This window comes from Arvicanthis niloticus, chromosome 4, assembly GCF_011762505.2.
Source record: "Arvicanthis niloticus isolate mArvNil1 chromosome 4, mArvNil1.pat.X, whole genome shotgun sequence".
In the NCBI taxonomy this organism is placed as follows: Eukaryota; Metazoa; Chordata; class Mammalia; order Rodentia; family Muridae; genus Arvicanthis; species Arvicanthis niloticus.
In genome coordinates, this window is record NC_047661.1 from 81,541,318 (window position 1) to 81,565,622 (window position 24,305).

General features: G+C 45.2%; 1 protein-coding gene across 2 annotated transcripts in view; it reads left to right on the forward strand.

The window, feature by feature from the left end:
* Ngf (nerve growth factor) overlaps positions 1 to 21,580 on the forward strand; it is a 52,142-nt gene extending 30,562 nt beyond the window's left edge. For both annotated transcript variants that reach the window (XM_076933034.1, XM_076933035.1), the window contains exons 2-3: positions 14,429 to 14,552; positions 20,682 to 21,580. In XM_076933034.1, coding sequence (XP_076789149.1) covers positions 20,694 to 21,419 — 726 coding nt within the window. In that variant the 5' untranslated portion in view covers positions 14,429 to 14,552; positions 20,682 to 20,693 and the 3' untranslated portion in view covers positions 21,420 to 21,580. The remainder of the gene's footprint in view (positions 1 to 14,428; positions 14,553 to 20,681) is intronic.
* Positions 21,581 to 24,305: the final 2,725 nt, after the last annotated feature.

Here is a 24,305-nt window from a genome sequence, read left to right on the forward strand (position 1 = left end):
CACGGAGTTATGTGCACACAAGTTTGATTCTATAGACAGATATTACTCTTACCCATCTCATGTGGTAGCCTATAATTCATGGCCCATTCTTCTTGCTGAAGGTCAGTGGAGTTGAGCTCTGCCCACTCATGCCAGGTGTGTTTCCTGCAACAGTGAAGAGACACTCTTCTCCCTTGCCATGTGGACAGCTTTGCTGAATTCGTATCATCTCCAATTCCAGCCATGTTTGTTCCAGGACACCTTCCAGGTGTCTCAATTTCCTAGTTGGCCATTAACATTGTTCTGGGAAAGGACAATGGGTCTTGAGAAGATCCTGGGCTTCTTTCAGCCCTGAAGAGCAGCAGCAGGGACATGGAAATGGTAGTGACTTAGTGGAAGTTCCTGAGATGGCCTCTCTGCAGTCCCAGCTCCAGCAGCCTCATCCCAGATTTATGGATGGCACCTGGTGGAGCAGTGATGCAAACCCAATGCGAAATCCAAGTACATCCTCATCTGTCTCTGTTTGGACTTGTTTTGAGTTTTATTAATGACAGAGGATTTGATTAAACAAAGTTTACACTGTAACCAGCTCCAGCTGGACCCCAAGCATCGGTGGGAAACCCCAATTCCCATGATGTCCTTTTGTACTTTTCTGCTCATGATTTCTTTCCAAAGCATTCTCTCTGAAGCTGATAATGGTGAGGTCATACAATCTCATTTATTTTAAGGACCAGTCTGGCTCATCCAGCCCCAGCAGCCCTGGGATGAAGGGCTTTTGTATTGAACGTGCAATGTGTCTGGGATATGGCCTTGCCCTAACCTATGTGATGAAATCAATCTGCCAAGACAATGCTATCACTGGGTTTGGGCTCAGATTTGAAACTTCCCCAGCAGAACTCACACTGTGATAGACTGTTCATTGAAACATCACCAAGATTGTCTTGTAAGGTTACCAGAAACTGATTCAATGAACTTGCCTTGGTTGGCAGGGTTGTTACTCATTACAAATGGTTGTGATCACCTACTCTTTGGGCCTTTTCTCTAGAGGCACTCAGAAATCACATCTCAGCAGCACAGGCTAAAGAGTGTGGCTCTGTTTGGAGTTTGTGCAGTTGTTTCTCTCTCTCATCTTCAAAATCCTTTCTCAGTCTGAACCCTACTCTTCTTTGACTGTTTCTCCAGTGGCTCTTTCAGGAATCTCATCTTCCATCTGTTCCTGCCCCTCCGCCTGGGGATGTCCTTCTCCACCCTTCTTTTGAGTTGCCCACCCCCTCTGCTGTTTCTCTCGCTATCCTTGATGATGTCCTCTCATCTCTTCTTTTCTTAATTGCTCTCTCTCTCTCTCTCTCTCTCTCTCTCTCTCTCTCTCTCTCTCTTTTGTGTGTGTGTGTGTGTGTGTGTGTGTGTGTGTGTGTGTGTGCATATCTGTGCACAGGTATGTAGAGACCAGAGATGGATGTCAAGTGGCTTCCTCAATTGCTCTCTACTTTATATTTGAGACAAGGTCTCTCACTGAACCCGGGGCTCACTGACTGGCTATACTGGCTGGCCAGCAAAACCCAGAAATTCTCCTGTCTCAACCTCCACAGCACCAGGATTACAGGCATACACAATATGCACCTAGAGTTGTATGTAAGGGCTGTGGATCCAAACCCATGTTCACATGTGTGGGCTTGCACCTTACTGAAGGAACCATCATCCCAGATCTTTTGATCACTTCTTACTGGAGCTATGTTCACCTCTTCCTGGTTCTTCAGTTTTCTTCTATGAGGACATCAGATTTCCTAAGAGTGGGGAAATATCAAATGTCAGATTGATCTGATTCCATCTGATCAGGACTCATTCATTCTTGCCACTACAGACTCATCAGGCTCCAAGCTGATGGAAAACAAGATGGGCAACTCTCCCTCTAGCTCAGATCTGGGATCAGCCCCAACCTGACCACTAATTAAAATCAGCAGATCCAGTACCAGTGCTATTTCTGTGCCAGAATTAGTCAGATTTCCCATGGCTTGTGAGACAGGGCCAAGCTTTATGATTAACGACCAGCGTGTGTCCATCTGATGTGACTGCCAAAATGCCATTGTTACTCTGTAGGTGATAGCTAATTTTCACAGCTAAAGAGCCCACTGATGGTCACCTTTGTATTTCACTGTAAGGAGCCCAAAGAAGTCCATAACCAAATCTCTCATAGCGGGTTTCTAGAAGCAGTAAGCTGGTGAGCTAGGTGAACTTCCAGATTTTACAAGGCGTGTGTGTGCAGTGAACACCACTGATCTGCTGTGTGCTTAGCAATGGGATGGCTAATATGAAGCCATTCACTCAGTTCATTATGGCAAATCAAAATGAGGAGGCACTCTCTCTTCTGCCTCATGACCTGTGCGTTTTTCATGGCATGAGTTTCTTATTCTTTTGGGGAAAAAAAAAAGCATTCCACCTGTTAAGAATAAAAGCATCTACATCTTCTTTGAGAAGAATCTTGCTGGGAACTGAACACTCTTTTTGCCTTGTGATTTACTTCTGTTGAAAGAGGAACTCGACTGGGGAGAGCATGAAGCCTGGGCAATTGATTCCTGGTTGAGTGTTTCACATAAACAGGGGAAGTAAATTCAATAATCCAGATTGACCCCATTTCTGGTTCTCCATTTGCCATTGGATAGCTTCATGTTTCTTTCTGTTCAGTGTTCTTGCTTTCAAGTCACCCCTCAAACCAACAGCACTTCTTGTTTTAGAAAGTGACAAACAGAGTGGGGAAAAAACTGTATGTTTTGGACTGAGAATGAAATCATTAGGATGAGTTTCTATTCTTGTCGCCTGGAATTCTACTCTGGTTCTGATTAAGCACAACAAAGATATTGTATTTGCTGCTTTCCTATAAATGTATGAAATGGTTTGCTATTGCATGTCCATGAATGGAAATATTAACAGACTCTGCTTGGCTCCAGCCTCTGGCTTGGTCTTCACACCCAAAAAGCCAACCAACAGAAAGTCACATCCTCATCCCAAAGCAAGCAGCTCACATCTTGCCTGTGATTTTTTCTTCATGGACATGGAAAAGGGATTTGAAACAGACACATTCTAATTTCTATATCATTCTCAGTAAAGAGTAAATACTTCTAAGTCAATCTTCCATGTCTACATTTCTATCAGAATAATGGGTCCTTCCAGGCCCTATTTCAGATGGTTGGAATATTTTAGTGAGGATGGATTTGTTCTCTGGGCTCCCTCAAGGAAAGACTAATGACCGAGAAGTGACCAATCATAATATTCTAGAAAACTGTTCTACATTTTTTGTCTGTTTCTATTTATTTGTTTAGAAATTAAATAAATTTATGAAAAAAATATACAAAATCCAACATATCTATTACTCGTGTCACTGAAGCAGAAAGCAACCAACACTCTACTGAAGCAACCTCAACTCCTTTGAGTTGGTCGGATGTGGGAGCAGGGTGTTGTGTATCAGTAGAAGGCTGTCTCTGAGAGACAGAATGAGTCCCTGCTTCAGTAGGATGGGGAAACACTGACCTCAGAAGGCTTTTTATTCTGTTTACACAGGAAGCCCTGGGGTAGTAGTATCTGGCAGATAATACACAATATAAATTATCTATCATTAGTAGTATTAGATACAACTGCTCATAATCTAGTTCATGCCAGTGAAACACCTAATATTTTAACACACCAACCTGCACTACCTCAACTCTCACACCTACAATTAAGCTGTATGCTTTTTCTGACTCTTTGGAGGCTCTCTGTCCCCTCCTGTTTTTTCTTCCCACAAGCCCCAACTCAAACCCAGTTTTGGTTCACTCACCATAGTGACCAGAAGCAACAGTGACAAGAAGGAGAGTCCATGGCCTCTGTCTGGGGCAGCTGGCCAGCTACTGCTCATGTGAAGTAGAAGGGTCTGGCCTTACTCTCAGGGAGTTAGCGCCTCTATTTCAGAGTCGATTACTTCCATGGGAGTTTTACCTTCTGGAGGATGAGGGATGATTCAGAGGGAAATTTCCTTTCTGCAGGATCCTAAGTGTTAGATTTACTTGCCTTCAGATAGGAAAAGCCTCACAATGACCTGTAAAAATTTTTTCACACATTTTTAACAATTGAATTAGGCAAAAAGAAGTCCCTGTCTCATTTTGGAGAAGCTAGGGACATAATTCCTCATTTTGATTTTTACGCTTATTTTTCTATATTATAAATATAAATTTCTTATGGCAATTATAAGATTAATTTTTAGATACTTTTAAAGTTTATTAATGTGTAAACTGAAAATTGTCATAAAATATGCAGTTCCTTTGGAAAAAAGAAAGAAGATAGGGAGGGGGAAGGGGAGAAGCACAGGGAGAGGAGAGGAAGGGATGTAGAAAAAAGCAGTTTCCAGAATGAAGCTGGAAAATAATATGTATATGAAATAGGAAATTTGATTTCATGGACATAGCTTGATTCACCACTCATTTGGGACCTGCACAGACCTAAATAGTTGAACTATTCTGGGAATTACTTACTGACCTCAGGAGCTGACTCTATCCTGCCTCTGATAGCTGGCCCAACAGAAGGCTATCAGACTATGATAGCTCCAAATGCTTCTTCATTTTTTGGAGATGGTGATGATAGTGATGGCAGTGGTGTTCTAACAATGATGGAGCTGTTGATGGTAGAGCTGGAAATAGTGGTGGCAAAATGGTTAAAGTGGCCATGTTGGCTGGATGGTGGTTGTCTTGGTTATATTCCTCACTGCTCTGACAAAAGCAACTTAAGGGAGGAAGGATTTGTTTTGCCTTACAATTTCAGCATGCAGTTCCTTCAGGGCAGGGATATCCTGGTGACCAAAGCATTCAGCAGCTGGTCTCTTGCTTTGTTTCTTTTGCTGGGATGGATAGAGAAATGAAGATGAATGTTTATGCTCAGCTTGTCTTCTTCTCCTTATGCAACCCAGGATCCCATCCCATGGCATAATGTCACCCACATAGGCAGATGGAACCTCAGTGAACTGAACCTTGATAATCCCTCAAGGCAAGTTTAAAGACATGTTATCTTAGTGACCCTAGGTCCTGGCATATTAGGTAACACAGCAGTGGTGACTGGGTAGTAGTGGTCAAGAAATGTTAAGGTTGGTGATGGTGATGGTATGATGGTGGTGCTGGGATGATCATAGTGCTGATGCTTGGATGATTTTGGTGCTGATGCTGGGATTATCGTAATGGTGATAGTGGTGGTCATAACAGTGGGATCATTAAAAATAATGCTCCCAATGCTCTGTGGACCTGAATAAGGGGCTTGATTTACATAAATGCTGCTTTAGGTTTGGGAAGTGGATAGAGAAAAGGACACCAAGAACATTCAGCACAATTCTTTGTGTGGAGCCACCTCATGTGCCTGTTGATGTGATTCTTCTCCTGGGGACAGAGTGGAGCAAAATAAACATACTTAGGCATACATTGTTCTATTGGTTGAAAGATTCTGGAATTTTGTTGATATTTTGTTTGACTTTTTCTTTTATTCTTCATTTTTGTTTTGTTTTTGTTGTTTTTGTTTTTTTTTTTTTTTAAAAAAAAAAAAACCCTTAAGCTATGTTTTGTGGGTACAGAAATCAGGTGTGTGAGAAGAAGGGAAACTAGAAACAGTCAAAAGTCATTCAAGCACCCACCTTCCTGAGACCTAGGTAACACTCCTTAGACCAGGCATGGGGCATGAGTGGAAGACCTTCGAAGTACAGCTCTCTTAGCAGCCAGGCCTGTTCCAGGAATCTGGTTGATTCACACAGAAAGGAGTGAGAGGCTAGCAAATGGTTTCCATTATCGTGGTACAACCCTCATCCACAAACAGTCCCCACAAGGGTTCACATGTGTGTGCTGGGCTTTCTCTTTTTTTCATTCTTTCCTGGGTTATAACTGAACGATGAAGCGATTGCCCATCTCACTGGATTGCATAACATAACTAGTGACCAGACTAGAGTGCAGGCATCTCCAGCCAAATGCTGGACAAGTAAAATAAGCAGCCTGGAAATAAGAAGGGGGATTGTTTTGTACAGCACCTGTGTACACTTTGAGGGCCAAACAAGGGCCTGTAACCTAGTTCCCAGCAGCACCCGTCGGCCCACAAATGTTAGTGTGCCCCTGAGTGTGCATCATCAGAGTGCACAATAGCCAGAAACTGTAGATCGAGGCTACATTTTATCTTCCAATAAAATATGAAATAATGATTCACTTTAGAGCATCTGTGTGAAGAGTTTTCCATTCTGTTCAATAAACATTCCTTAAATGCCTACTTCAGGACATCCCTGTGGATAAAAGGACACCTCAACTCTTAAGAAGTAGGTAATTCAACAGATGCCGAAATTTATCCCAGGCCTCTAATGACTGTGACCCTAAGCATGATTCTCACTGGTGCTTTTTCCTGTGGCTCATTTTCCCTCTAAGGCAGCAATTACCACAGGCAAAGATGTTCCTAACCTCATAGGCTAGTTCCTGCAATCACTCCAGGTCACCTTGTCCAGGGAGCTGCAGGCATGATGAAGCAGCCTCCTCCCACTGACTGGGACAGAGCTGGAGAAAAGGGATCATTTCAAAAGCAAGTGTTTCAGTTTTTTACTCAGTGTCTCGTTGGCAGGTGACTGCGGCTCACTGCCACACAGCTGCGAATACAGTTCTGCAATCTCTCAGTCCCATTGAGTATGCACGTGGCCAGCCACTCTAGTCACAGCTGGGACACTAAGCCACAGTCCTCCTCCCCACTGCAGGAGAGGACCAGATAGAGACCTAGAATGGACACTGTGTCATTTCTCTTTTACACCCAGTTCTGCTTTGCTTTGGCCAAGTGTCAATAATAATATTATAAAGAAGACTATGTAAAATTTATTGGACTAACTAGGTGTTGTGCATTGGGCTGAGTGTTATTTTGTTAATACTCTCCACTCAAGGTGGAAGTGATATTTACTCTAATTTTTTTTGAGGTAGTACTAGGAGGAAACCAGCTTGGGCTCTCTGTATCTCTCTCAGACACACACACACAAGAACACTGAACTTCAGAGTCTCTAGCCTCCCATTGCAGCTAGGGCTACAGGCTTATGTAGATGCTGAAGCAAGTTAGCTTCTATTTCTCTGAATCTTAACCATGTAAATTAGCTCTTCAGAAGCCACAAGTTGAATGGTGTGTGTGTGTGTGTGTGTGTGTGTGTGTGTGTGTGTGTGTGTGGTGTGGAAAACTGTCCTCCTCCCTGGAATTTCTAATTACCCACAGTGTTCTGGGTCTCTGGAGCTAGCTGCACTCTGTGGCTCTTTTGTTGGTTCTGGAGTGAATTTCCTCAGTGGGGAGCCTTCCTTTTGTGCATATTGTTGTGGTCAAGTAAACCCCAAAAAGAGAAACACAAGAAGATGAAAAACATTCTAAAACGCAAGTACATGAGAGTCAGGTGACCTCAGCAGACAGCAGCTTTTCATCATCCTTGACCTTTGCTCTTGAGATACTGTGTTAAATAAGTCACCTTAACATAGGTCGTGGATGTACATCCAAGGGCCCATCTCTAGTGTAAACCACTCACAACTTGGGACTGGAGTGTTGAGGCCAGACACAGGAAGTGGCTGAAACAGCAGCCCACACCCCACCCCCAACACCAACAAACAAACCAACCCAGGAATCAATTCTTCATTTCCAGTGCTGTCTTAGCCTGGGGTAACTGGGGATCTTCATGTGTGACATGCCCGGACAAAGCTGGCGGTTATCTATTTCATGCCTTGAGTCGGATTCTCTGGGTGTGAAGCCAGCAGACAAGCCAGGAAATGTCAGTGCAGAGGAGTGAGGGAGTTCAACATGAGTGGCAGATGTTGCTGCAGAGCTGTGAGGAGGTGTCCACTGGGATATACTTGGTCCCAGGCGTTTGTGATCCCTGTTTTCTTGAAATGGGGTGAGTAGGTGAGATAATTCTTACAGTGAACCCATAGTACAACTTCTTAAACAGAAACTTCCTCAGCATGGATACCTTACCCATTAAGGCAGCATTTTGCTAGAATCCATACATCCAAGTCTCTGGCTCTCTACTATCCTTCCCTGATTCAAGGAAAGGCTGCCTGGCCTTTAAAAAGCAACAGATACCACCACCACCACCGCCGCTGCCGCCGCCGCCGCCGCCACCACCACCACCCTTTGTATCTCTTAAGCTGGGATCTTCCCAGGTCTTTCTAGAGCTATGAATATTTAGCTTAATTCCTGGAGTTACATCTGACTTGCATTAGAGAGTCGTATGTTGTAACATTTCTTGTCCTACTGCTTGGAAAACATGCCACACACGGAGAGGAATAGGCTAACTCAAGAAGAACTGAGGACATGGGCCCCCATAAAGCAAATTGAATAAAGTGCCCCAGTCTAAGTTAACATTCACTGGTACCGTTTGTTCTCATCACATCTTCCAGGTTGTCATCTGTGATCTCCTGTGACCTAGAGACTGTTATTCAATGTGAACTTCGACTCCAAGCAGCCAGAGTCCCCTTTATTCCAAGTACTGCTGTCTGTACATAGTTAGAAGCATGGAACAGACCAGGCAAAGACCAAAAGCATAGTTGAAATAGATCTTTTTCTTGTGGTTTAAGGATCAGCCAGTTGGAACCAAAGAGATGTTTTCTTAAGGTTGAAGAGAAGTTTGCAAAACTATTGGATTGTTTTTGGCACTCAAACACAGATAATAGATATATAATTAGTATTACCAAGCCTATGAGCTAGGCTATATGGACTGCTATTTAGCAATACATTCTTGTAAAACTGTTCTGCCCTCAACTCTCTGTCGTGGAAGGCTGCTTTGTGTTTAGATAGCTTATCTACAACACTAATGTCCTTGTAATTAGCCGTACTTTGAAAGCCTCTCTGTGACGTTGAGCATTACGGAGCTCATGAATTACTGCAGTCAGGTAAACACCATGCTGTCTATGGGCAGCTGCACACCATAGAAGGCTACTCACAGTTACAGTGAACGTTCTTTCATTCCAAAGCTGAAGGGCAGCCAACCACAATGGCTTCTTCTTTGATCTGCTTAGCTCTGGAGAAACGCTGAGAGAGCTTTTGTAATTTACCTCAACATCTCCTAAGGAGCCATAGGGCTGCTTCTCTTTAAGAAATGTGACAGGACACTTTAGAACTGCCAGCATTGGACCATTTGGTGAAAAAGAATAATAGTTTTGCTGAACCTTTATGTCTTCCTAAGTCCTTGGTGCCAGATGTACTATTTTCCTACTGAATCTGCCAAAACCACTAAATAGTTAAAAGACATCAAATTGTCTCAAAGTGACCTAAACCAAAATTTGTTTTTTTTTTTTTTAAAGAACAACAAAAGAACCCTTAGTCAGCAAATCTTACAGTCATATTTCTTTTTAGAAAACGACTGATTAGGCTAAGAATTAGAAAAACAGACTGACAGCATAAAAGACCCCCAGCTCTTCTCCCTTTGTGTGCAGGCACAGCGTAAGAAATGACAGACGGGGGGTAAAATTAAGAAGAATGACTATAGCAATGGAAATCACAATAGCAGCAGCAAAATTTACTACACCCCAAGAATATGTTCTTAATGCTTGACCTAAAATGAGATTTCCTCACTCAGAACTCCACCAGGTAGAGGCAGAAGGAAGAGGGATGTAGCTTTCTGGAATCCTTGAACAATGTAAGTGGCTTTAGGGACTGACCATTGCGTCATTGGAGTGTGTGACGTGTAAGAGGTTCTTTAAGTCAGCTGTCCCCAAATCTTTGAAAAAAAAAAAAGTCAGCAAATAGTTCTTGAACTTTTTAGTATTAAGCCACCATCACTCCAACATTGAAGAATTTTAAAAAGTGGCCTGCAAAAGTAAAAAAGACTGCTTCACAGATGTCCCTTGTATCTAGACAGTGAGGGGTTACAAATATGACTTCCCCCCATATCTCCTTGTTTTTCATAATATGATTGTACCTGTATTTTATATTCTGTAAAATATATTGATTTTTTTTGATAATGAATTTCTCTTAGTTGGCTCATCAAATGCACTGTCAAGCTGCTTCTTCCTCCCATGCAGAGTGACTTTGGAGCTAGCTTTACATTTTGATCTCCTAGGGAGCCTTTGAAAACTCCTAGTGAACAGACAGTGCTTCAAGCCAGTGAAACTAGGCTCCCTGGAGGTGGGAGACAGGCAGAATGGTGGATGTGTAAAGCTAGCTTGATGAGTCAGCTATGTGGCCAGGGTTGAGAGTTATTGCTACAGAGGACAGTGGAAAGTAGAGACCAACTGGCTAGATAGAGTCTTGCATGTGAAGGATGGATGGGAATGTCCACCACTCCCCCTGAATTACCAGCAGAAGCAAGTTGCTTGGGTTGTTGATTGGACTTGGATAGTTGATTCAGCTTTAACCGTTTGGCCAAAATACTTTTGATAAGTAAAGAAAATAAATAGGGATTGGGAAAGGTGGAGAGACAATGATCAGAGAGCAAAACATACAGAAGAATCCTTCCATCCTCCAGCTCTAGAAGACTCTGTGCTGGTTGTTCGTGGGTTCTAAGGTGAGGGGTCTCATGGAAGGCTACAGTCAGGTAGGCAGTCCACAGCAGCAGGTCATCTCTGAGTTTGTCCTCTTTGGCTTGGATCTCTCACTCTATAAGGAGGATATTAGGCAGAGCTCCCTAGTGGAACAGGATCAATAGAACATAAATAGTAAAGGGGAATTTTGTTAGATTGGCTTGCACATAGGTGCCGGGTAATCCAACAACATCTCTCTGCTTGTTAGGTCAAGAAGCCAGTAACTAACTGCTCAGTCCATGAAGCTTGAGTCCTCAAACCAGCCTCAAACCAGCAACTATGGAAGTTCCCTGGAGAGCCACTGTTACAGAATACAGAATACTTCTTACATTAGAAGGCATTCAAGAGAGGAATATCTAGAAATATCTATTTTCGTGTTAGTGTGAAGTCACCAGAGGATGACACAGCTGTGCTAGACATACTTACCCTGAAGCAGAAAGGAAGGCAGGTTCCACTGCTGCTTCTTTGAACCTCTTTCTGTCTGAGCCAACCCTTGATAGGAGCCTCCCACACTGAGAACAGACCTTCTACTTCAGTTAATTCTCTCTAGAAATCTCCTGCAGATGTGCCCAGAGGACCATCTCAATCTCCTAGGTGATTTTCATCCAGTCCCTTGGAGATCGAGATAGCCAGCATGGAACCTTATTATTCTTAAACTTGGGTGATAACTAACAATATAGTAAATATTAAATCCCAAGCTGTCTTGTTTCTAGTACTCAGGATAGTACCCAGTACTTTGCATTAGTAACAAGTTCTAAGATGCTGTTGTACCATTACCATAATGCATCAGACCAGGTCAGACTAGCAGAGGCACAGCAGATTTCAATAGAATTTCCTTGTGTTCATAAGGATTGTAAAGTAGTCTATAAATGAGCTGTGTTCTATTTCCATGCATTTATCAAGAGTGTGAGAGCCATTGGACATCTTTTTAAGTAATTATGAGAACAATTATGAATTTAAAAATAGGTATTCATTTAGTTTGCTTGTCTCTGATGTATCTGCATTAGAAATTGGCAATATTTAAATTGGATTTAATTTTAGAGCCTCAGCTTTTCCTAGGACAAGACTAAAGCAGCAACACCTATAAAAATCAGTCAATATTCTTGGCAGGAAATTCTGTTTCCTGCAGCAAATTGCTGTACCAGCACTGCATGAGAGAAGACCAAGGGCATGGGAGATGTTGGAAGAAGTCTCAAAACTAGCCTTTAGGCACCGGGTTGGTATGGGCAGGAGACTGGAGTACACCGAGGTTACCTGTGCAAGAGGCTATGGATATTATAGCTAGGAAACTTGTGGGTATGTGGACTTCATTCTCCAAGAGGGCAAGTCTACAGAGCTGTGGACTATGAGTATATAATTTATATTGGCAGCCTCTCTAATTCCAATCACTTACATTAGAAGGCATTCAAGAGAGGAATATCTAGAATATTTACAGTTACTTTTCCTTCTCTGGTTGTCCCATGGATTAAAGGTGAACATTTGTTGTGTATTGTGGAAAGCAAGTGGGCAGGCTGCAGCAATGGGATCCCCAAGCTCACTATCCCCTGCCGATACAAAGGCCTACCACATATGCCTTTCACTCTCACCCACTCTCCAACCCTTGTTACAGCCAGCTCTTGAGCTGCAAGGCTGTGCAGTGGATTTTCTCTTCATTCTTTCTGCAGCTCCTACTCATCCTTAAGAACCCTGCTCAGATGTTGCCCCTTCATGAGCATATGACTCTGACTAGCTTGGATGGCGAAAATAGGTTCCTAGGTTCATTACGTTTCCCATCATGAGTAACATACACCCTGATCATCACACTAATTTAAATGCTTAGCTTGCATTGACTCTTCCTCCCCTCTAGATGATTTGCAATACAAAATACTGTGTCTTATTTCTAGCACCTAGCACAGTGTCTGGCACAGGGCCGGAAATTCCAATGTTTGATTGATGAGACTAATGAATTTCAAATGCAAGGGTGGTGAAAAGATTGTTTACTCAAAGTGCCTTAGACTCACAGACGACCAGAGTCAGAGGGACCTGTTCCTCTAGGTGACACAGAGATATTCAGAGTGATGTCTTACTCGAGAATCAGAGGGAACTGAGTTGGGGCACAGGTCAGTGTCTTCCAGCCTTACAACCTGTGCAGTTCAGCCAACCCCACAGCAGAAGGGCTTCGGGAATTGATGAGCTCTCCCCTTGAGTGATGAGACTAGTCACACACACCTCCTATGCCGGGGCACATGCCATCCTCCCTCCCCCAGGCTAAGCACAACCAGGCATAGCATTGAGATGTTATTTGTCACAGAATCACACCGACTTTTTGAAGAGTATTAGAGTAAGGTTTTCTCCATGCCTGTTTTTTCTGTTAGTGCTTGAAACACAAAAGGAGTGTGTTGAGCAGGGTTTGGAAGGAAGAGGAATAGAAACATCCCAGCCTTTGATGCCATGCTTCCCAGTAACACAGAAGCTACTCCCGGGCCCCTTCTACCTTCAACCCCTCTTCACAGAAAGACAGTTGTCCCTTGGGAGGTTTCCATGATATTTGCTGCCACAGGAAAAGGGGGCAGTGGGGATAGTCACTGGGGAGCAAGGCATGGCCAGAAGAAGGATTTATGGGACTCAAAAAAGTAGAGACAATAAGGACAAAGGTGTGAGTCTCAAGCTTTCTGTATAGACTTCCTTTACAGACTTAGTCATCTGTTCATTGGCCCTTAAACATTACCGGGACACTCTGCTGCTTAAAGCGCCCACTCCTTTCCTGTTGGCCCCAGGGATGCAGCTGTGGCCCCTGGCTTCATTCTAAAGACCTGATTGCTCTACCGTCCAGCTCATCTCACAGGTCTCTTCCTTCACGCTGGATACTTTGACTTATCTATGTCCAGGACTTCGGAGTTTACTCTTCCTTCCACCTGGAATACTCTGTCCACCATTCCTTGTCATCAGCTTGAGGGCAGCTTCCTGGATGAGCTCCTCACTGAGCACTCTGTCTACATGGCTCCCCATATTCCCGTCTCTCTCCTCACACCATACCCATTCTCTTTATGGCATGCGCAGAGTCTGAAGTATTTATTTGTACTAGACTGGGAGGTCCACAATGGAGGTTGAGAACTTGCCTGTTTCATATACTGTTGTGCCTCCAGCACCAAGAGTAGTGTTTGCCACATAGTAGATGCTCAGGAAATGAATGAATGAATAAATAAATGAATAAATGAATAAATAAATGTATCAGGTTGACAGAATTAGTAGGAAAACAGCAGCTCTAGAAGCTGTAAGTTAAAGCATATTTTCCTGTCATTGTGTCATCTCCATAGCTTTTGATTCTTAAAGTTTGATTTTTAGTGTAGTGTCCCATGACCCCTGTCCTGGTACAGCAAGATGTTCAAGTGACAAGTCAAGTAGTTTGTCCCATTCCCACTGCTTGTCTTGGATTTTCATCACAGAATTGGCTTGTTGGGATTGCCGGGACTTTTGCACTTGTACTATTACATCATTAAGGCTGGGTGGAGCTAGGCTTACTACATCTGTGCTTTGGCAGTGTGCAAAACAGTTTTCATTTTGGTTTAGGCATCAGTGGAGCATAACTCCACTATGGATCTGGAAGCCACTATACTAGGTGCAGTCCTACTGTGGACTGTGTCTAGGTTGGAACTAGTAAAGGCAAGTACCATTGCAGGACCATGCAAGACTTTAGCTCTGAAAGACCAGTGCCATGCAAGACCTGAGCTCTGCAAGACCAGAGCTCTGCAAGCCTAGGACTCTGGAAATCTTGGCAATGGACTCATATGCCTTCCTGGACCCTAATGTTGCCAAAATACTGGAATTGTGGAGATAGTGCTTGCCTTATTGGGAGGTTCCTTTCTCTCTGCCTAGGGCTCAGATATCCACCCATCTGCTAGGGAATGATGATAAACCTGCCTAATATCAGCTCTCCTTCACAGAGTTTTGGCCTGTGGTCGTGCAGTCCAGGGGGCTGGATGGCATGCTGGACCCAAGCTCACCTCAGTGTCTGGGCCCAATAAAGGCTTTGCCAAGGACGCAGCTTTCTATCCTGGCCACTGTGAGGTAAGTGCCTGTGGGACAGCTGCCTTCCTGGGGTGTCTAGCTCTACAGCTGCTAGGCTCAGAAGCTCCCAGTGACACACAAGTGGAAAAACTGCAGGTTCTGGAAGGGGAGTCGGATCTGATGGGTTGGTAAGGGCCAAAGCTCTTAGTGGCACTGCAAGTGGGGCTTGTGCAAAGAGGTCCTTTTGCTCTGTAGCTTCTAGGAACATATTAAAAGTCACATAACCCAAGTCCTTGAGTAGGCAGACAGCAACAAACAGATACTTCACACTCCCCAGAGCAGTCTGAGCAGGTGTCCTTGTAAGGCAGAAAGTCTGTGGTCATTCTTGGAGCCTGAGTAGAAGAGTAGGGAAGAGTTCCATATCTGGACACTGGCAGGTCTGGCTCTAAGTTCTACTTTACTCGATGTCAAGGACCAAGTGATTTAATCTCTGTGTCCTCTGTTCCCTCAACCATAAAATGGGATAGGATGAGCACAGCCTTGTCCCAGGTGGCTGTGAAGACTGATGAGACATAGATGTGACTCTGGGACTCAGAACATCACATTCTGTTCCTGTGCCCATAGCTCACACCCCTGTCCTGAAGAACAGGAGCTATCCAGAGGGTCTAGAACCTTCTAGAGTCTCTGGCCATGTGTCACCATCATGGGCATCTTACATACTTTGTGATCAAGACATTCTTGGATCTGGATTCTAGATGTCTTTGTGATACTCAGAAACATGAGATGCCAAACATGAAAGCGATCAACCATCAGTGTGTTCCTTTGGGTCTGAATGTATGGTACCATGGAGGTGAAACTCACACTCTGAGAATTGCATTTGGATGTTGGAGTAGTTACGTACATCTCAGGATACACTATCAATCAGAGTGCAGAGGCTGAGCAACTGAGTGGTTCTGGCACACACTAGCCACATTACCCCAAATCATTCAGTCCCTCGAAAACTAGTCTAGTAACTCTCAAAACACGTCCCCGGATCATGAGCATCAGTGTCACCTATAACTTGTCTATCATGTTTCTTCTACTATCAACCCTAAGCCTAGAGAACCAACAATTCTACAAGTAGACGAAGCTGCTGGCTTAACAGCTTTCCTGGTGCATCTGATGCCTGGAAGACCAGTCTCATGTCACTTCCAAGCTGTGCCTCCTCATGAGTACTGTGTAGGCCAGCAGAAGCTCTCTTCTGTCACCACTCATCCATGTTCATCCCAGGACACCTCAGGGATCCCTCCCTCGGGAGCTAAAGAACCACTGAATTCCATTTGTACTCCTCATAGGCTCCAGCAGGGGAATTCTCAAATCTTAAAATGGAAGCCAGCAGCCATTTTACATTTAGAATGGAGACCAAGTTGAAAGCAAAACATGACCCCTTGACCCCCTGTCAGATTGTAGCCAGTGAGATGGAAGAGGCTGGATTCCTTGGTCACAAGAATTGTCTCTCTGGCCAACAAGTGATGACCCAGGTTCACAGATCTGATCTCTAGCCCAAGAATTGTGAATAGCTCTTGACATCTCTCTCTAAGACAGAGATTTTTCTTCTTCCATTCTATGAGGCACTTCTGCTAGGCCTAGCTGGTAGGCCTCTTTGGCAACTTGAGACAAAGACTAATTAGGATCAACTGTTTAGCTCTCTCTGTCTGGCAGCTTCATCACCTAGTCAGATAAGGCCAGACCTGTGTGAAGATTATTCACTGATACAGGAACATCTCCTACTATGGAGGTAAATTCTTGTAATCCACAGAATACTCTGTTAGCCAGGGAGAGAGTCCTGATGGAGGCTCAGGGCAAAGCTACCCCGAGGATAGGCTCCTCCTCTTTCCCAGCCACTTAACTTCTATTCTGGGTAGAAGCATAACAAAATGAAGAACATTTGTACCTGAAATGGAATGTGTTCCTTCATGTGAGCCCTAGCTTCTCTCCCCAGATAAATGTCTTACTCAGACATGTGCCATAATGCTACACAGAGGGCTGTCACCTGCTGTCACCTTAAAGACACAGACTTTAAGGATTCATTATAAATAAAGCAACCCCTCCCTGGCTCACTTCATCCAAGGAGAATGGATACTAGTGCATTCTGTCACTGGAATGGAAAACAGTATAGATTATTTCTCTTTTTTCTGTATTTGCTGATGACTATGAGACTTTTCTAATAATTTTTAAAGAGTATAGAAACACACCATTATGAGTACATCAGTATGATTCTACCCAGTTACATTTTGATCAAAAACTGACGGGATCTGCTTGAGCTATTTTCAACTCCTAATGAACTATCTGTCCACAATGCAAGCCTCCATTGCCACTGAATGGTCATGGGTACCATGTGCTCAGCAAAATCCACAGACAGCATCCAGAGTTTAAATCATTGTGGAGTCTGTTGTGTAGAGGAAACATGCAGTATATAGAGTAGAAAACTTTATAATTCCATGCAATAAGAAAGTTAGAGTCTGTAGACACTGTAAATATCAGCCCTCAGGTGGAGCAGTGAAGACACTCAGAAGGAAGGAGGTGCCTCCACACGCAATGCTCTTTGGAGGCAGAGAGGTATCACAGGAGACAACAATGAAGCAGACAGCTTTCCACCTATGTAGCGCTCTCTTCCTCCATCACAGAGGATAAGAGAACACACCTGCCATAAGGAAAGTGTACCAGGGAGGATATTTCTGCCCAGAGCACTGGTTCTCAACCTGTGGGTTGCTACCCTTTAGGGGTCAAATGACCGTTTCACCGTGGTCACCTAAGACCATTGGAAAACACAGATATTTACATTATGATTCATAACAATAGCAAAATTACAGTTGTGAAGTAGCAATAAAAATAACTTTATGATTGGGGGTCATTACAGTATAAGGAAGTGTATTAAAGGTTTGTGGCATTAGAAAGATTGAGAACCACTGGCCTAGAGTGAGAAATTATTGGAGTGATGCCATTGAAGTTAGAGGTTGGGAGACAACAGGATGGGTTCTGACAGTAGATAGAGAGAGCAGACAGGGGACAGAGAGTGCAGGGGAAGCCTACCAGGAGGAAAGAACCCACAGCAAGGGCAGGGGTGGCTAAGTATAGGGCAGGAACTGTGCCAAGAGCTCATGTGTGTGGAATGAAGAAATGTGAGGTAAAGTAGTGAGGCAGTTGCCAGGCTGAGCCATCTGTTCTGCACCCATAGACAAGGGCTCACCACTGGCTTCTTTCTCGGGTTCCTGAGGTCAGAGCAATGCATTAAGCAGCTTAATAGAGAAGTCAGAGGAGAAGGCACTAGAATATGAGAGAGGAAGGTCGAGAACATCAGAAGGGATGTAGTCCCACCATTTGAACCCGAAACACAGAAGTGAGCTGGAAAGGAAGTCACAGCTACAAGGAATGCTACTCCAGTAGAACTCAAAAGACAACAATGGAGAGAGGTCTGGAAGAAGGGCAGGGGCCAGAGGCCAGGATGAGCTGAGATTTGCAGCTGGTGAATGAACACATAATGGTCCTAGTAATGGGAAAGCAAAATGTGAAGATGCCATTCAGGAGAATGAGAAACAGGAGCAATAGAGAGAGTGACCAGGGAACTGTTTGGGGAAGGCACCATGTGGTCCAACCTTCAGCTGCTACTACTGATACAGAAGACAAAGATGGGACGATGGTGGAATTGAGCATGAAGATTTTGTTCAGTGATGTCTTGCACTAAGACTGCCAATAGCCACAGAGAGATGCCCTCAGGAAGCAGGAGGTCCAGAGAGGGCTCCAAGGGTGCATGTGGACCGGGGATGGAGCTATGGGAATCAGCAGTCAGCTCAGAAGAGAATGGACGTCCCCAGCGGAGCCTCCAGGATGAGACAATGAGAAATGCAAGGCAGGCTTTATTTCCACTGAAACTCTAAACTCTGGTCAACTTTTCTTCAGTTCCTGATCCAGTTCTAACAGGTGTTATCAATTTGTGCATAAAAGTATGGATTTCAGTTCTGTGTCCTCTGCCTTAATTCACCTGATGAAAGATAATGTGTACCGAGAAGAAAGGCGTGGAACAAGAAAAGGAACAGACATAAAAGGCTGGATGAGCTGCCAAAAGGATGATCAATCCTCTAAGAGTTGGCAAGACAATTATCAGCAAGACCTTTAGCCATCAGATCTGGGAGGGGGAACCGAAAACTCAGGTATACCGACCGCCTCCTCCTCCGCACGGGTGGCTGGAGAAGTAGAGCCACAAAAACATTCCTCGAAGAGAAAAAAGAATGTGGTTTTTTTTTTTCTTCGATCCCACCAAGAAGAATAGTACTACATGGGATTCACTGGCTGAATCGGATGGGAAGGCACTGTGCAGCCTTGGGCACAGTCAAAAGTACGCATGACTATAATAGAAAGCAAAGGGTGGGCTTCTCTGACTCCGCCATTCAATCTTTTCCTCATTCTCCATTTATTTCTTGAGGGGCTGCAACATTCCAGACACTGTACATGGCCATGCAGTGATTGAATGAAATGAAAGTCACGTGGCCTCTAAAGCACCATCTGGGAGGGAGACAGACGTGAGAATGAATATCCACATCAGCAGGCAAAAGAAGTGCACAAGATAGATGTCCCCATAGTGATGGAGGAAGCTGCCACCCAGGTGGATTAGACAAGGCTGTGCCCTCTAGGACCACACATGCAGGGGGTGGACAAAAATGCAGGCTTTATAGAAGTCTGAGAGAGGGAGAGCAAAATGCTGTGAAAACCCAGAGGGTGCTCAGAGGACAGCAGCAATAGACTTAAAGAACAGAGTCCTTGTCTTGATACAGATGCAGTAACTCAGAATCAACACACTTAATCCAAATAGTCAGCCTGGAAAACAGTGTTTACCACCCACAAAGAAACTAAGGTGCGGCCGATTAAATGGCTTTCAAATGCTGACAGATATCTGAGCTGGATACCCAAAGGTTTCTCAGATCCAATGCTAAGGCTTTTTTGATAGATAGATAAATGATAGATAGATAGATAGATAGATAGATAGATAGATAGATAGATGATAGATAGATTCAGCAGGAAGGAATACACATGAATGCATTTGGACGCATGCACACACACATAGACAGAGACAGGCAGACAGATGGAACACTTATGTTAGAGTTATCAGAGAAAGCTTCGAGGAGCAGGAAATATGCAAAATCGGCTGAAAAACTAGGGGAGGAGGCAGTGTGATCATCAGCACAGGAAGGTGAGAGAAAAGATAGAATTGGGGGCTTATAAAACACTCTGTAGGAGATTCCTCGGAGCCAGCCATGATCTGCAGAAGCTTCGCAAAGGAGGTGGCCTCTGATCTGAATCTGCAGGTGTGAACTAGTGCTGGGTATGGGCAAGACAATGGTCCCCAGAACAGAGCTGACTCTAGTGTCACTCAAGGTGAGCTTGGTAGAGACAGATATTTGCTCTATACTCACCTCCAAACAATCAAAAGAAAGTAGTACCTTTTCAAAGATGAAAGAGGGAGAGGGACAGGAGGGAAGAAGCACAGGTTGGCTTGGTAAGAGGTGTTTTGGATTCTGGCCTAGCTTCTGCCTATAAGTTGGTTCTTGTGGACTGGCCTCCCTACACGTGAAAGAAAGATGGCGGTTCCTAACTAGAATGATCCCCACCCCCACCTCCCGCCCGAATCTTCAGTTACCTGTGGTGCTTTGTGGACTTATTTCAAAAAAACGCCTAGTCTCCAGGCTCAGAGCTACTGAGTGAAGGGGGAAAGAATTCAGTTGCTGGGGCTTCAGACCATGCTCCCTGCAGTGCCTTCCAGAACCTTCCCAAGGGAATCACATTCAGGGTGCAGGCACCACTACCATCCAGTCCTTCAAGCTGGCAGTCAAAAAGCCCAAAGGATTCTGTGAGTGAGACCCCAAGTTTCTAGGCAGGAATTCAAGGGCCCTGTTGCTTCCCAGAACAGAACAAGCACACAGCTTGCTCCGGTTAATGCCAGTGATCCCAGTGTGATCGCTGCTGGCACCCCTTCTCCTCTCACGAGTGTTCTACTTTGGGTGATGAATCCGGGCTCTCTACCCATAGCCAACCAATGAAGCCTCGTGTCATCCTCTTGGGAGAATCCTGTGAGGGAGCCCGACACCGTCCGGATAATGCTTACCACCGCTCCCCAGTGTAATTTAGGTAACCTCTCTGTCTTTGTCATTCCAGGTGCATAGCGTAATGTCCATGTTGTTCTACACTCTGATCACAGCGTTTTTGATCGGCGTACAGGCAGAACCGTACACAGATAGCAATGTCCCAGAAGGAGACTCTGTCCCCGAAGCCCACTGGACTAAACTTCAGCATTCCCTTGACACAGCCCTCCGCAGAGCCCGCAGTGCCCCTGCTGCACCAATAGCTGCCCGCGTGACAGGGCAGACCCGAAACATTACTGTGGACCCTAGACTGTTTAAGAAACGGAGACTCCGCTCACCCCGTGTGCTGTTCAGCACCCAGCCCCCACCCACCTCTTCGGACACTCTGGATCTAGACTTCCAGGCCCATGGTTCAATCCCCTTCAACAGGACTCACAGGAGCAAGCGCTCATCTACCCACCCAGTGTTCCACATGGGGGAGTTCTCGGTGTGTGACAGTGTCAGTGTGTGGGTTGGGGATAAGACCACAGCCACGGACATCAAGGGCAAGGAGGTGACAGTGCTGGGCGAGGTGAACATTAACAACAGTGTATTCAAACAGTATTTTTTTGAGACCAAGTGCCGAGCCCCCAATCCTGTTGAGAGTGGATGCCGGGGCATTGACTCCAAGCACTGGAACTCATACTGCACCACCACGCACACCTTTGTCAAGGCGTTGACAACAGATGACAAGCAGGCTGCCTGGAGGTTCATCCGGATAGACACGGCCTGTGTGTGTGTGCTCAGCAGGAAGACTGCAAGAAGAGGCTGACTTGCCTGCAGCCCCCTTCCCCACCTGCCCCCTCCACACTCTCCTGGGCCCCTCCCTACCTCAGCCTGTAAATTATTTTAAATTATAAGGACTGCATGATAATTTATCGTTTATACAATTTTAAAGTCATTATTTATTAAATTTTCAAAGCATCCTGTGTACCCACACTTGAGTCCTTTCTCTCAGTAAGAGTACCCACAGAGTCTGAGAGAGTGCAGAATGAACTGTCCCCAGCCTCTCTTGGCACCACAGCCAATCTGAAACCCTCTGAGCGCTGGCTGCTCAGAGGGGCTGGCTAACTAGTTTCAGACACTGCTCTGCACCCAGCGTGATTAGCAAGGGAAGTTGGCCTGCAGGCTCTGGTTCACATTCCAGAGCCAAGTCTTCCAAATCCTTGGATTATCTGCTGCACAGAATGGATCCTTAAGCTTTGTTTGCCTCACTTGAGGAGGGAATAGTTGAGACTGGTTAGAAAGCAGGTTGCTATGTACACAGGCAGCCTCCCACCTCTGAGAGACCCAGGCTGGTCCTCGGAGGATACTGGAAACTCCGTGTGGATAAGTAGAGTCTTCACAAGTCTTCTGGCTTCAGTCAATTGGATGGGCAGTCTGAAGGAGCTGTAACAAAATCATCTCCTGAGGCCTGTCATGGCAGATCTGATTTCATGTTAAGACTGCCTTAGCTCTGATGGCTGCTTCTCTACTATTCCCCTGTGGCTGCCTGCAGAAAGACTTCTCTACCCCAAGAAAACAGTAGGGCTTCCAAACGCCTTGCCACCCACACACAGAAACAGCTCTGGCAGCAACTGTCGGTGGTGTCAGCGCCCCAGCATAGGCTTCCGAGTAGAAAGCCAGGGACCAGTCAGAAAAAAACTTCTGAAAGTTTTTTATTCTTACTTAAATGATTTCCACAAGTGACCAGGGCTGGCTGGGACAAGACCTGTAGAGATGAGAGAGTTGAAGTAAAGCAGATACAGTAAGCTCTGGAAGATGGAGAGGGGAGAGGTCAAGTCAGTATGACACAGCTGCTACCTGTTCATAGGTGCATGGCAGCGTGCATGTGCGTGTGCACTGTCTATCCTTTACCGACGCCTTTTCCTCCTAGGCAGCCAGTTCTCTGCATAGTTTTGGGAAAGGGGTAATTTTTTAAAAATATGTTCATGCCTACTGTCCCAAGAGCAATAAAGGCAGCAGAGAGACTGTAGGATCCTTCCTGGAGCAGGGGATGACCCAGCCCCACATAGTCAAAGTCACCAAGTCTTCATCTTGTTTGTTTGTTTATTGTTTTTCCTTCAAGCCATGATTTCCCTCCTAAAATAAGAAACCTCTCAGGGAGGTTTCACCACACCTCTCCTCCAAGGATAACAATGCCTACTCTGTTTAAAAAAAAAAAAATCCCAAATTGTCCATCAGCTAAAAAAAAAAAAAAGGAACCAGTTGCTTTCATTTCCTCTGTAAGCCTCCCTCCCCTGATCCACCCCAACCCTCGCTCAGAGACTTTGCAGTGAGAACCATTAGATTAGGGTGAAGGCCTGGTAAAGTACGATGGCCTTTCCTATCAGGGCTACTGCAACTGGAATGAAGATTTATGTTCAAGAAACACTAACCAGAACATTCCGTGCTGTGATGCTGGGTCAGATAAAGGGAGCTTTCCCACTGGCCTGCATCTGTGGGCTTTGCAGGGCTCCAGTTCCATGTCCTCAAAAGTCCAGGCCCCTCTCATGGACAGAATATGAAGCCCTTCTCTTAGGGGGCAGACCTGCTAAGTCCTGGATGTGAGGAGAATAACAGTGGGGGAGACATTCTAGAAGCATCTAGGCAGAGCAGTGGTGCCTCAGAGTGGCTATACCACCAAAGCCATGCCCAGAGGGTTGTGTCCAGTGCTGCCAGACTCTTTGGGAATATCTGAAAAATTGTCATTGTTCCTCCTGGCCAGCTTACAGAGCTGAGTCAGCATCCACATCTGATTAAGGACAGCCCATCTCCACAAAAGAAGTTCTATAGTTCCCAATAGCAACGGGCCTCCTGCTCCAATGCCCCCACTGGTTCCCCAAAGGGAAACAGTGCTTTAGGTAGTCCCCACAGTCGCGATGTGGAAGCTAATGTTTTCTTTCACACTGCATGAGGGGCTTCAGCTTGGCTGAAGAGAGCGTAAGCTGTCCAAAACCAACCCCCAGGCCTGGCCTTTCTGCAGCTTGAACTCTTCCCCTACATGGAGGTGAGCACCAGCCAGCAGACCTACCCTGGCATTCCCTGAGAGTCCACTGCATGACTAGGGACCCAACCACTTGGGCATCAGGAAAAGCCAGTTCTGAATCTCCCACTGTGTCCAGAGAGAAGCAGTGACCCACCCCATACTCTTCCCTCCGTGTCTTCCTATGACTTTCCACTTCTGTTTCCCTCTTCTCTTCAGCAGCTTCCTCCGTCTGAAGGCATCCTCCAACCTGCCACAGAAAACTAACACAAATTCACTGTCCTCCCTGCTAGCTCAGCCCAGCCTCTCTCCAGGATCCATTCCTTCTGCTTCCTGGTTCCAGGAGCAGACAGCACTGGGTAATCTGATTCTGGGTTAGAGTCCCAGTTTGTCCCTTTGTCTTCCCTACCTGCAGTGAGACCACCAGCATCTCCCAGAGGAAGTCACACTCCCTAACAGAAGGCAGAATTAGACGTGGGTTTTCAGCACCACCAAATAGCCAGGCTTGCTACTGTGGACTCCAGGAGTGATCCCAAAGTTTTAAGCACTATGAGGGGAGTAGAGGACAGAGGGCAGGCTCTGTCTCATCTGGGATGCCTGCCTGTATTCTGGGGAGAAAGAAATAGACAAGAAGAGCAGAACTATGGGGAAGCACACGTTGTCTGGGACTCAGGGGCTATGATCAGCATTGAC